The sequence below is a fragment of the Onychostoma macrolepis genome, chromosome 20, assembly GCF_012432095.1.
Source record: "Onychostoma macrolepis isolate SWU-2019 chromosome 20, ASM1243209v1, whole genome shotgun sequence".
Lineage (NCBI taxonomy): Eukaryota > Metazoa > Chordata > Actinopteri > Cypriniformes > Cyprinidae > Onychostoma > Onychostoma macrolepis.
In genome coordinates, this window is record NC_081174.1 from 13,636,659 (window position 1) to 13,650,270 (window position 13,612).

Consider the following 13,612-nt stretch of genomic DNA (forward strand, 5'->3'; position numbering starts at 1 on the left):
ATATGTTTATTTAACTTTGGTGACTTAAAATTTAAATCAAATTTCCACCTTTTTCTTATCTCTTAAGTCTGCAATTATTACATCAGTTGTTTTTAAATCTTTTTTTTTTTTAAAAATCTCTCTTTTGTGTAAAAGCGACATTAAAACCGCTATATATACCGTGAAATATATTTCAGTCACATTGAGTAGTTTTCTCGTCATTCAGGTAACAACATATATGTAACAGATTCCCCTAATAATAAATTAATGTTTAAAATGTTTATCTCATACTAAGTATAGTTAAGATCTATTATTTACTGACACATCGCTCGAGAATTACTGAGAATTATCTATAAAAACTTTTGCACTACTTGCACTACTTTTGCACAATGCACATTTCTTAATATTAACCCTAAAATGTGTTTTAATGTCGTTATTTATGAGGATTGTATGATCTTTGAATAATATCGGTCTTTAAAAGCAAGATATTTAGTATACCTAAAGTATACTTGCAATAGTTCCATTTTAGCACAATCAAGTATAATTCAGTAGGCTATATCTTTAGTTGGACTTTAGCACTACTTCTGCACAATTAAAGTGCATTAAGCACACAATTATTTGTTCCAATTTAGCAGACTTTAAGCATACCAGATTAGTATAAAAGTACCATTGCAGGTTATTTTTAGTAAGCAAATAAATATGTAAATGTATTTGCAGTATACTTGGCATAAATGAATGAATAATACATAATACATACAAATACATAAATAAATGTATTTCAAATACATTTTAGTGTATTTATTTTTCACTTGGCACTACACTACTGTTCAAAAGTTTGGGGTCAGTAACAGAAAATAATACTTTTAATCAGCTAGTATACATTAAATTGAGCAAAATTAGCAGTAAAGACATTTATAATCTTACAAAAGATTTCTATTTCATTTAGATTATGTTGCTTGCAAAAGTGTGGAGGACAATCAGTCCTAAAGACCAGATTTGAAAAACAAATCAGATTGTGTGCTGTGTGGACATAGCCTAATGATCCATGTCCTCAACAGGGCAAACGCACGAACCTAAAGAAACCCGACTCGGAGCGGACGGGTCACGGCCTTAGAGTGAAGTTCAACCCACTTGCTCTGCTACTGGATTCCTCACTGGAGGGCGAGTTTGACCTTGTACAAAGGATAATCTATGAGGTATGCCATGTGAACACGCTTTACACGCTGCTTTATTTTGCCCATTTTTAATTAACAAATTCTTATTTAATTCCTCTCATTTTAAAGGTTGACAATCCCAGCACCCCTAATGATGAGGGGATCACACCCCTCCATAACGCGGTGTGTGCCGGACACCACCACATCGTCAAGTTCCTGCTGGACTTTGGTGTTAATGTAAATGCAGCTGACAGTGATGGCTGGTGAGGACACGTTGTTGGGTTTGTTAGTGTGAAAGAGATTGATCAGTCTGTTCAAGCTAACTGGGTTTGAGTTGACACCCACTGACGTGTGTCTGTATGTGTAGGACTCCCTTGCATTGTGCCGCCTCCTGTAACAGCGTGCACCTGTGTAAGATACTGGTGGAGTCTGGTGCTGCCATCTTTGCCACCACTATCAGTGATGTGGAGACGGCAGCAGACAAATGTGAGGAGATGGAAGAGGGTTACATACAGTGCTCACAGTTTCTCTATGGTAAGAGTGCCTTTCTTTTCCTCTGTGGGGCTCAGAATGATTATTTGTCCTCTCATGCCATCCATTTTGAGAACTCTGTTGAATCTAATGTGAAAGCGGAGGCAGTTTTTAGGATTAAATCTAAATGTAAGTTACTCTACAAAATTTTGAGAGACTCAAGTTTCACTTAATGTATGAAAATCTCTGTATAAGTTGACAATTTCAAACCAAATAGCTTATATAAAGAAATAAGGAACAAAAATGCTTTTTTACAAACACAAATAAAGCTACAAATGAATAGAAGGCTACATATGCAGATAATTTCTGTTTGATATTTGGTGATATTATAGATTTGTTTGTAGAAAATGTCATTGAAAGTTCTCATTGTATTTATACTGCTTTAACCAGCAGATGTCCTCAGAGTACAGAGTTTAGAGTGTTTAGAAAGCCTCACTTCCCCCATCACTACTTAATCATTGTCAAGCTTTTAGGCATGATCCATGTACTGTAAGAATTCTATAAAAGTCTCATTAACATATTAAGTACACTACCATTCAGAAGTCTTGGGGGAAAAAAAACAAAAAAAACATATCTTACTGACCCATTTCTTTTATTCAGCAAGGACACATGAAATTTATAAAAAGTGACAGTAAAGACATTCATAATATTACAAAATATTTCTACTTCAAATTAATTTCTTTTGAACTTTCTATTCTGAAAATCAGATTTTCTACATAAATATTAAGCAGCACAACTGTTTTCACTGATAATAAGAAATTTTTCTTGAGCAGCAAATCAACATATTAGAATGATTTCTGAAGGATCATGTGACACTGAAGACTGGCGTTCAAAATTCAGATTTACCATCACAGGAATAAATGACATTTAAAAATATATTAAGATAGAAAACAGCTATTTTAATATTTCACAATATTACTGTTTTTACTATATTTTTGATCAGATAAATGCAGACTTGATGAGCATAAGATACTACTTTTTATAAATATCAAAAAATCTTACCAACCCAGACTTTTAAAAAGTAGTTTCTGTTGATCAATGGTATTACTCAGTATTCACTAATATAATTAGATGTAACAATTTTTTTGTGTGGTGCTCATGTTAATGCTGTATCATACGGAATGAGATATTTCCATGCCTTAAGACCTTTTTCTCTGTGTGTGTTTCACAGGTGTGCAGGAGAAGTTGGGCGTGATGAATAAGGGAGTCGTGTACGCGCTGTGGGATTATGAGGCTCAGAGCGCAGATGAGCTTTCCTTTCAGGAGGGTGACGCCATTACTGTCCTACGCAAGAAGGACGATACCGAGACAGAGTGGTGGTGGAGTAAACTCAATGACAAAGAGGGCTATGTGCCACGGAACCTATTAGGGGTAGGTGCACACACAGTATATAGCAGTAGAGTTAAAATGTAATTCATTCCTGTGATGCAAACCTAAGTTTTCAGCAGCCATTATTCCAGTTTTCAGTGTCACATGATCCTTTGGAAATAGTTCTAATATGCTGATTTGCTGCTCAAGAAACATTTATTATTATTATCAGTGTTGAAAACAGTTGTGCTGCTAAATATTTTTGTGGAAACCCAAAGCTTTATTGATAAATAAAATAAAATTCCAAAGAACAGCATTTATTTGAAATAGAAATCTTTTTTTTACGTCATAAATATCTTTGTGTTGATCAATTAAACGCATCCTTCCTGAATAAAAGTATTCATTTCTTTCACCCTTTTGACAGGTTGTGCATATGAAATGGTATTAATACTTATGTGTCTTTTTGTTTCTCCGTAGCTTTACCCCAGAATAAAACCACGTCAGAGGTCTCTGGCGTAACTCTCTCGTGGGTGACCGACCGGACTGATGTCTCGAGGTGTTGAACCTCCGTCTTTCACCTCTATGTGCCACTTGGACCACCGAAGGGGTGAAGCTGCTAAACCCTGAACCTGGAGGCACTATTAACCGCACTACTCAAACACACTCTCCAGCGAATACCAGGCCAAACAAGCAGCCTCAGGTTTCTCGGTCTGCCCCCATCAGCTCAGCCACCAGGCCTCCTTATCTCCCACTCCACTCCTCACACGCTCTCTTGTATCCATGTAAAATGTATTATAGCTGTACATCACACCTTGGGGATCAAGCACTAATCACTTTGACAAGAGCTTTTCTTTATTTGTAGTTGCTTACCCATGATGCTTTGCTGAGAAGACCAGGGCAGACAGTGCTCTTTGTCAGAGAGAGATTCTGTATACTTGGAATTGAACTGGATGAATGAGAGCTGAGCTTATGTAAGCTTAAAACAAAAGACTTGTGTGTGTGAATTTTATAGCTCATCTACAAAAACGAGTGTATAAACTGGAAGTATATGAGAGCAGAGAACAAATATACATAGTTCGCGATTATTCTGATCTATGACTGAGGAATCCCATATAATGATGGGCTTGTGTAGGATTCATAAAGGTGCATATAAGTGAGAGTGTATGGTTGTGTTATGAGTGTGAATATTTTTTTTTTCACTGCAGTGAGCATTATACAGAAGTGTGAAGTGCTGAGAAGAGTTTTTCACTGCATAAGAGTGCTTTGAAGAGTGTGTGTGAAGTGTTAGGAAGATTGAGATGAACCATCATTATAAAATCAGTAAGTATTTAGCTTACAGTGACTGACACTATACATTTTTGTCAGTTTGTTGGCTGCAGAGGGTTTGGCTAGAGTGCCACAGCTTCGATGAATTGAGCTGAAAATTTTTCTGCTTTTTTTTTTTTTTAAATGTTTCTTTATATTATACCAGCCCATTCCACTCCACTCCAGTTTTTAGTCATGTGAAATGATTTTTATATTCTGCCGTTAAGGCAGTGAAGAGCTTTATTGTGGAGTTTAACCTTGTAAATACTGTGATGAGGACAGGAGAGGAGACATGCTTGACTCGATGCTGTTAGACTAAACTGCCCGTGTGGGCTTCTGTGAAATACAGTGACTCGCACCTTGTGTTCTATACATGCACAATAAAAAGAAATGAGTCGTAGCAAGAAATCGTCTCACTTTGTGTTATGCTCATTGCTCAGTTTCTCTCTGTTTTTGCTTTAGAAATTGATTTTAGCATCTCTTTTTTTTTTGCTCTTAGTGGCCTAAAATGGCCAATGTTGTAGTCATACCTGGTTACTAGAAGCAACACCTATTGGCTGATTGCCAACAGCTGATGGAAAGTATATATTGAGGTAAGATGAGATAAAAGTTCTCTAGGTAAAAGCAAAGCACTGTATTTGGGGCACATCAAATTCAGCCCTGCACTCAAACTCAAATAAAAAAGTTACTGTGGTAACACTTTAGAATGGTAACCCTTGTTAACTATTAACTATGACTTTTCCCTAAATAAATTAATTTGTTGGTTATTAATAGTTAGTAAGGTAGTTGTTAAGTTTAGGTATTGGGTAGGATTAGGAATGTAGAATAAGGCATTAATATGTGCTTAATTAGCACTAATACATGCCTAATATTCTAGTAATATGCATGCTAATAAGCAACTAATAGGTGTAACTGTAAAATAAATTGTTAACGTTACTATACAGTAGAACTTGCAACCGTAGTTAACAATGCTTTTGGGAAATGCAACCCAGATCTCATATAGAGTATGGGAGGAGTAACAACATCATGCTGTAGGTCAGGGGTGCCCAATCCTGTTCCTGGAGATCTACCAACTGAAGAGTTGAGTTTCAACCCTTATCCAACTCACCCATCTGTAATTATCAAGTGCTCCTGAATATGTTTATTAGCTGGTTAAGTGGTGTTTGATCAGGGTTGGAGCTGAACATTGCAGGAAGGTAGGTCTCCGTGAACTGTATTAGGCACCCCTGCTGAAGGTTGTTTTCATGAGGGGTCACAAGTCAAAATCCTAGAGAACCAAATAGAGATGCATTTAGAGCAAAGATTAATTTGCTGGCATGGCAGACTCGAGATCAGAATAATCATGATGACGATTATCATTTTAGAATGCAGTCTTGAAACACAGTTCATCTTAACTATCTAATCCTGCAGAATTTGAGCAAATGTGCAGCATAGAATTAGAAGTGATTTGGGCCAGGATGTTGTCTTTAATTAGATTCAGTAGGTCTAAAAATAACTATACTATTAAGATTATTCAGTGTTTTTTTTTAAAGATATATTAAATAGATAAAGATTTGTGTGTGTGCTATCGTTCAGCTAATATATATATATATATATTTTTTTTTTTTTTTGACGGGGGCTGAAGTTATGTCGGTGTTGTCACATGGTGCGTATTTTCTCTGCGCGGTCAGTCTGGCCAATCACAGTAGTGTATTACTGGATACGGTTAATTTGAGAGATTATTGGGCGGTTTTTCGATTTTGGCGTTACCTGACGTTAACTACTTAAAATGTATATATATATAGAATTAAAATATCGAAGAGTTTACCTTCGTTGTACAAACGTCTCAGATACAAAAATTGGATATTCTTCGTCGTATATGGGAAGACTGCAGTAATGAATGTTTGTAAGGTAAGCCTCATTTAATGGTTTCTGCAAAATGGTTTTCCCCTCAACTCGGAACAAAAACATTAAAAGCGATCAAAACAAGCGCAATAAATACTTATACAAGTATAGTTCTTTTGGATGTGTATCCCATTATGGACACTAGGTGGCAGTACAAGACCGTTTTGACAGCGTTGAAAAGAAACAATTTGAAGGGTGGAATCTTTATAAATAAATTCATAAAATGCTTTTATAAAGATAGAAAATTCAAAATGTAAAAACAAACAAACAAAAAAGCCTTGAGATTATGGTTTTTCAAAAGCAAATAATGACCTTGTTAGTCCACCTATAAAATAACCTTAAAGTGCAGGGATTATCCCACAGGTTATAAACACATTTAAAATCTATGTAAATACAAAATAAGCCTCCAAAACAACAACTACAACACCACCTAAACAGTGCCTTTGTTGCTGGCAACTGGACACATGCCGAACCAAAGTAAATGAAGTGATGAATTGAAAACTACAGCAAACAAATTTAGTTGATTTTAGCAATAACACATGCACACAAGAAACTCCATGGGCCAAAGAGACTTTATTTCTGGTGTTAAGCTCCATCTTCAACATTGCAGGACGTTTGAGATACAAAATCCTTCACACTGATGGAAGACTCGTCTAACTTTAGTGCCACTACCGTTTGGGTGGAGTGTATGTTCCTTGATGTAGTTAAGATTATTGGTACTGGAGGAAGGAAGGACTGGTGGAGGCAGGGAAGGAGTTAAGTTAGGAGTCATGAAGTGTTCACTTCTGCTCAGGCATAAGGTCATCAATTGACTGGCCTGCCTCCAAGCGTTTCTCCATCTCTATAAGCAGCTTAACTCCATCCACTACCATCTGAACCAGCTCAACCTCGGAGAAGCCCAGACGGTCTGCGTTGGAGATGTCAAAGACACCACCTACTGCAGCAGTGTCAACTCCACCTGGAGACGAGAGCAAGTTTAGCATTTCAGATTACATCTTGTACAGGTAACAGAACTGCAGGTGAACGTGTACCTGTTCCACGCTTTTGGAGCCTCAGTCGCTTGAGAATCTCGCCAAACTTCTCATGCTTGCTGACGTTAGGAAGTTTGACATGAACGCCACCACGCAACCCTGTTCCCAGGTTGGAGGGGCAGGTTAGGACGTAGCCCAAGTGCTCGTTCCACATGAACTCGTGGGACTTCTCTTTGAACAGCTCCTCAATCTGCAGGACAAACAAGTTCAGATTTAACAATGTGCCAACACCGGAGATGCTGGCAATGCTGAAGAGCTCGGATTGATTTAAAACCAACCTTTGTGAGGCCTGTGCAGAAGCGATTGAAGACTTCCTTCATGTTGCCACCTTTCTGCATGGAAATAACACGAAGGTGGTCTTCCTCATTCACCCAGACCAGGAATGTCTTGTTGTCGTTGTGCCTACAAAGCATTATGAAAAATCATTTTAGTCAACTAAAGAATACTAGTCAACATTTGAAGTGGATCAAAACCTTTTATCAAAGTTGTCCTAAAACCAAAATGCGTTCTTGTCTTAGGACAACTTTGATTAACTTTTTTTTTTTATACACTTCAAATGTTGACTGTACTAAAATATATATATCTCTTAGCACCAAAAATTTAGTGTGGAGTTGAAATCACTCATTAAATTGTTGGTAGTAGTAAATAAAATGGCAAAAACCAAATAATCTTTATACTGAATAAGTAAATTCTTCAATGTTATATTATATTAAGATGGCACCCAAACGTATACATTTTTATAATAAGTCGTAATACAAACCATAAAATATTTTAGCACCAACATGGCTGTTTTCTTATCAATATCTTATCAAAAAATTGTTATTATTAAATTCTAAATAAATAAGTTACTACAAACCAAATAATCTTAATAAAAGGTAAATGAAAAAGAAATAAAAGGGATACAATGTATATAATAAATATAAAAAGGGATAAAATGTATATAAATTTTGTAATAATAAATATTAAAAAAAAAAAAAAAAAAAAAAAAAGTACAAAATGTCAACATTACTTTTCATATCAAGCTGGAATTACCCATTAAAAATATTTATTATTATTATTATTATTATTATTATTATTATTACTACTACTACTACTACTACTACTACTACTATTATTAAATCTCCATACGAGAAAAAAATACTTATAATTAAGTATTAAAGTATTAAGACGGCACCTAAATGTATCCATTTAGTAAGTAAGGAAAACTTCAGTATTCCTTTTAATGAAGAGAAGTGTAATGGACCCAGAAGGCCGGTCTCACTCACCAGATCCCTCTGGCATCGGGCCAGTCACGGGCCATCCCAGAGGCCAGCAGCAGTGGGGACACAGGCTTATCAAATAGGAAGTGGTCATCAATCAGCTGCTGCTGCTCCTCCTCTGTCATGTCCTTGAGGGCATAGTACTTTCCTTTAAGATCGCCATCAAGGGATCCCAAAGCTGTGAAAACCACAACACAACTGCATCATTACAAAGTGGATGCTTAAGTCACTCGTTTCCGCCCACTCCTCTTGAACGATCAATTATGAATCATGTGGATCCTATGAAAACGGATGCCAAGACAAGCTCACCCTCAACGGACAGACCCTCGATGGCCCGTCTCTCCCCGCGGCTGCAGTGAGGAGGGAGGCAGAAGCCACGGATGCTCCTGCCAGTTCGCACTCTGGAGCTCAAGACGTAGTTGGGGTCAAGGTCGTCTCCACCCTATTAAAAACACCACCAAATTAACAGGCGACTATTTTAAAACGTTAAACCCAATTAGATGCACCAGACAGTCGGTGTACCTGGAGGTTGTCTGGGTTCAGGTCAGTCTTGTGTTTGTCTGCGGGTTTGTATCCCCCGTGGCGGTCCTCAATGACGGGGTCCAGGAGCTCTTTGAACACTTCATATGTCTCCTCATCTCCAGCAACACAGCCCACCGTCATGATGAAAGGATGACCTGGAGCACAAAAGATCAGCATGGTGGTGACAATTTTTGGAAACCGTCACACCAACAGCAAACAGATCGTCACAGGCAACGGCTTAATATAGCCAGATGTCATGTTTATTATCGCATGGTTGGTCTTGCAGCAATCATGAGATTCAAGAAGACAATTCCTCTTTTGTTGAACTTCACAAATAGAACACCTTAGACTGTCATTGCAACTTTCTCCCCCATTTTGGGGGTAAAAATAATGTTTTAAATAAACTCGCATTAGCCATCAGGATAACGCCAGGAGGCATGAGGAAGCAGCAGAGGATGCAAATCAAAGATGCAAATCAGAATATTAGTACAGTAGAGGCAGAGTGCAATTGGGTTCAGTGTCTGAACATTTTGGACACATCAGGCCAAAGAAAGCTTTGAATAGGACTCTTACGTGCGTACTAAATGTAGGTTTTTTGAAAGCACTTAGCCTAAATGTGCAAGAGTCCCAGGACTCCATAGTAGAGATGCAGAACTGATATTCAAGCTTATATTTGTCCTGCTTTTAACATCTAATTATTAAGCTATGCACTTATCACATGACGATGAATGTTGTCATGACATTTAGTCATTTAGCAGACACTCTAGCAAAGTATTTCGAGACCCACTTAATTATGCCTATTATTAGCAAACTGCTTCATTACAGCACAGCCAGGAACCATGATTTTACCTTCTCAATTTAATTTTTAAAGACCAGCGAGCTAGAAACACATTCAAGCCATTTAATCTCAAAAGAACTTGAAAGTGTAACCTGTGCCGCCTTCTTAAATTTACTTTGATAACTAGTAATGAAAAGCACTAATTATAATGTACGTTACTATATTGGAGTCTGAAAATTGCATTTGTTCGTTATTCACGGTAGGTTTGCGATAGCTTGGCGATCACAAAATAAAACATGCTAGTTGGCTGCAGGTGGTATTAGGGGGCGGGACAGTCTCAATCGAGTGCATATGATTGGTCAAAAACAGTAGTGCAGGATGAGTCATCAAATTTACACCCCACTTTTCGAACTCAAATTTGCAAGTCAAATCCTCCGATATTGGGTCACCCTGCACCCAAGGGTAACGTTACACGGGCATTTTGAAGACGGGTCGTTTACCTGGGTTGTCCACCCCGGTTTGAATGACGTCATCCAGGGTAAATCCGCTGGGGGTTTGTTTGTCCCGAAGGTTTCCGTACATCTCGAGCGACAGCACCTTCGCCATGTGGTTGTTGTGCTTGCTGAGGTCGGGATACTCCTGCTCAGCGGTGAAGTTCATCTTCAGCTGATTGTGAGTGTTACCGAAAGGCATGGTTGCGTCTACCTGGTGCAAATATTTGGAAACAAGGACGCGTTAAAGGAGAATTCAAATCCGATTCAAGTACAAGGACAAAGCCAGCCCCTCAGCTGCATTAACAGTGACGCAACAGCATTAAAGCGCATTTTCTAAAACGCAGGAATTGGTTTAAATTCGCTAAAACCGTTACAGCAACAAACGGTCGTGGGATGACGACAGATGTGCTCGGTGACGCGTTCTGTCACGCAGGGCAGTAAATATGAAGGAATGCGGAGCGCGCGTCCGATAAACGACGCGTCCTTACAAAATGCATTCAAATGCATGCAGATCTCGCACGTTATGTAATGCCTTCTGTGCATTACGAAGGTCTCGTACGGGAATAATTTATTATTCTTTGAAGCATGCGAATGCGTAATGCGCAACGTCTCCAAAGACCTTGCAGAGAAGGAGGCTGACAGCAAGGTCGTTGCTGATGTTTGGGACAAAAGCACCTTGCCATGCACGCATCCGCATTCTTTTTGGCCAGCATATCATTTAAAGCGTTTAAATTGACATTACTAAGCTCTCTACACGTTTACAGAGTTTAGGAAAACATAAACAGCGCATTGCAAATTGCCAACAGAGCTTAAATACGCGACTTCCCTTTGAACATCGATGCATTCCTGATCATACTTTAATCATTAATACAGCTCACAGATGTATGTTTTTGTAAATTGATCTGGTAGCGTTATTAAATCATATTTTCTGAATATTATAATAATAAAGGCTTGATTTAATGATCTCAAACAAAATCCATACCTTATTCTGATTTTCTTTGGGAAAGCGGAATTAATCCTTCCTAAAGTCCACCAGAACCCACACAAAGACTGATAATGGTGTCCAGAAATAAGCGGCTTTGTGGGGTTTTTATATCAAGCCCGAGCTCTCCTCTGATTGGACGCTATTTGAGTCCATTCATTCTATTGGACACGGCGTCGCATCACATCCACAGCATCCAGTATTTGCTTACATTGGTCACATGATGTTTTTCCTTGACGGTTCTCCTTGTCATGATTGACAACAAAATTGAACAATGTGGAATTCGATCACATGCATTTATCAGACTCTCTTGTCTAGCATATTAATAACTGCGTGATCATAAAAATGTCTAACCTGTAGCCTACTAACTAAGAGTCCCCAATATAAGCTAGGTTTTTAAAGTCAGTTAGATTTATTTAGCCTATTAATTTTTATTAAGAGAATCAACTTATATTAGTACATTATTAAATGCTTATCAGCTTGTGTGAGTATTTATGTATTGCTATAGTCTTCACAGAATACTTTGAGGGACCCCCGTAATCTGGTTTATTATTCTGACTGAATAATTCATGCCACACTATGTTTTAAAGTCTTTCTATCTGTCTGTCTGTTTGTGTAGCTTTTCATATACACCACTGTAATGCACCATTACTTTGATGTAGTGTTGAAGTGATTTTGTTTTCCCAGGAAATGAATTTTGGTTAGCATTTGTTTCTGGTTTCATGTTGTCGTCTTGTATATTGCTTAATGGTGCAGATCAGTGTTCATATGCTTCTGTCTCCTTTTAAGCAGTCTCCAATTTTGCTCTGTTACATGATACATTTGGCAGTATCTGTATACAAATGAATATGAATTAACAAAACGCTTTAGTCTCTAAGCAAAGTCATCAATCTGCTGTGCATTAAATTTCAGTGTAACTCAACCCTAAATCAAATCTTTCAGTAACATATTATTCTCTTCAGTTCATTGTATCATTGGGATTACTGTTTTAAATTTTTGTTGTTGTTGTTGAAAGAAACACTTTTATTCAACAGGGACACATTAAATTGATCAAAATAGACAGAAAAGGCATTTATAGTGTGTTATATTTGTAATATACTCTGTAGACTGCAGTAATGGCTGCAGAAAATTCAGCTTTGCCATCACAGGAATAAATTACTTCTTAACATATTAAAATTGAAAATTTAAATTATTACAATATTTTATAACAGTACTGTTTTTACTGTGTTTTTATTTAAATAAATGCAGCCAATGGTGAGCATAAGATACTTCTTTCAAAAGTCTTACTGACCCCACACTTTTAAACAATAGTTTGTGTTATCTACCCTATAGTTATAGTATTGTGTAAGGATTTTGCATGACTATGTTACCATAATTTGGACCTTTGCTGTTTGTTTTAGACAGACTTTGCTTCAGTTTTCTCTATATATTGCTAATGAGAACCTTCTGGACTTCCTGGATTTAAGGGACCACCAGCTACGAAGGAAATGATATACTGCTCCTGTAAGTGTGAGGTTGTTGCCATTGTGAGTCTGAGCTGTGTTTTTACTAGACACAGTTTTAACTATAGCCTCCTGTGTACAATAAGCTCACCTAGGAGATTAACCGTGGGCTCATGGAGAGACATCCATGCTGAGAAGATAATGCCATCTCCACAGCGCTTGACTTCTAGTGTAGTTCAATGCTGTTAGTGCTGCCTCTACCTCATGATTTGTCAGAAATCACATAACGTACTGCTATTTGTGTCATGTTAACCTATATCTTTTTGTTTGTCTGTAGTATCCCAGAAGGCCAAACCCAACCACACCCCTTTTTTGTGAACGATCGAATGCTTTACTAAAGGTACGACACACATGCACACATTTCATGATGTCTAGTTTTCAACTTAGCATTAGCATTAGCATAACAACTGGTATGCTGGCAAATGAAGACACTGTGAAATTTTCTTTTAATTCTTTTACAAAGAAAGTTTGATTTGTGAAAGAGAGAACATGTCTTCGAATGAAGCCTAAGTCTGCATCTGATGAGTATTCATGATGGCAGTGTTTTCCCCCCTCAACCCCGTGGACTGGTTTTTTTCCTCCCCGGTTCAGGGAGTGCACCGACCGTAGTGTGCAGCAATCACATTTTGGCAGGGTGAGACAAACGCTAATGTCATGGAGGGTCTAGGGCAGAATATTTTGCCTTTAGCTCGTTTTTATAGATGCAAAGCATTGGGCAGAATACTGATGAACGAAAACAACACCACATGTATGCTAAAGCAGAACAAAAGAGCAGCTATAACAGCATGTCATGCTAATTGTCACCTTGAGAAGCTCACAAAGCACTACTAGAATAATGAAGTCCTTTTCTCAGATCATTTTATCTTACACAGAAGGCTAACAG

At 37.7% G+C, this 13,612-nt stretch overlaps 2 protein-coding genes across 5 annotated transcripts in view; one reads left to right on the forward strand and one right to left on the reverse strand.

Annotated features, from left to right (window-relative positions):
• ppp1r13bb (protein phosphatase 1, regulatory subunit 13Bb) overlaps positions 1-4,682 on the forward strand; it is a 59,704-nt gene extending 55,022 nt beyond the window's left edge. For all 4 annotated transcript variants that reach the window (XM_058755650.1, XM_058755649.1, XM_058755648.1 and 1 more), the window contains 5 exons: positions 1,038-1,175; positions 1,263-1,396; positions 1,501-1,667; positions 2,836-3,035; positions 3,450-4,682. In XM_058755650.1, the coding sequence (XP_058611633.1) occupies positions 1,038-1,175; positions 1,263-1,396; positions 1,501-1,667; positions 2,836-3,035; positions 3,450-3,491 (681 nt within the window). In that variant the 3' untranslated portion in view covers positions 3,492-4,682. The remainder of the gene's footprint in view (positions 1-1,037; positions 1,176-1,262; positions 1,397-1,500; positions 1,668-2,835; positions 3,036-3,449) is intronic.
• A 2,033-nt stretch (positions 4,683-6,715) lies between these two features.
• On the reverse strand, positions 6,716-11,329 carry ckbb (creatine kinase, brain b). Its single transcript, XM_058755922.1, has 8 exons — positions 11,228-11,329; positions 10,252-10,456; positions 8,974-9,128; positions 8,761-8,893; positions 8,458-8,629; positions 7,471-7,594; positions 7,193-7,382; positions 6,716-7,119 (listed from the first exon to the last, which is right to left on the reverse strand). Exons 2-8 carry the CDS (start codon positions 10,442-10,444, stop codon positions 6,941-6,943), a joined length of 1,146 nt encoding a protein of 381 aa, XP_058611905.1. The 5' UTR covers positions 10,445-10,456; positions 11,228-11,329; the 3' UTR covers positions 6,716-6,940.
• Positions 11,330-13,612: the final 2,283 nt, after the last annotated feature.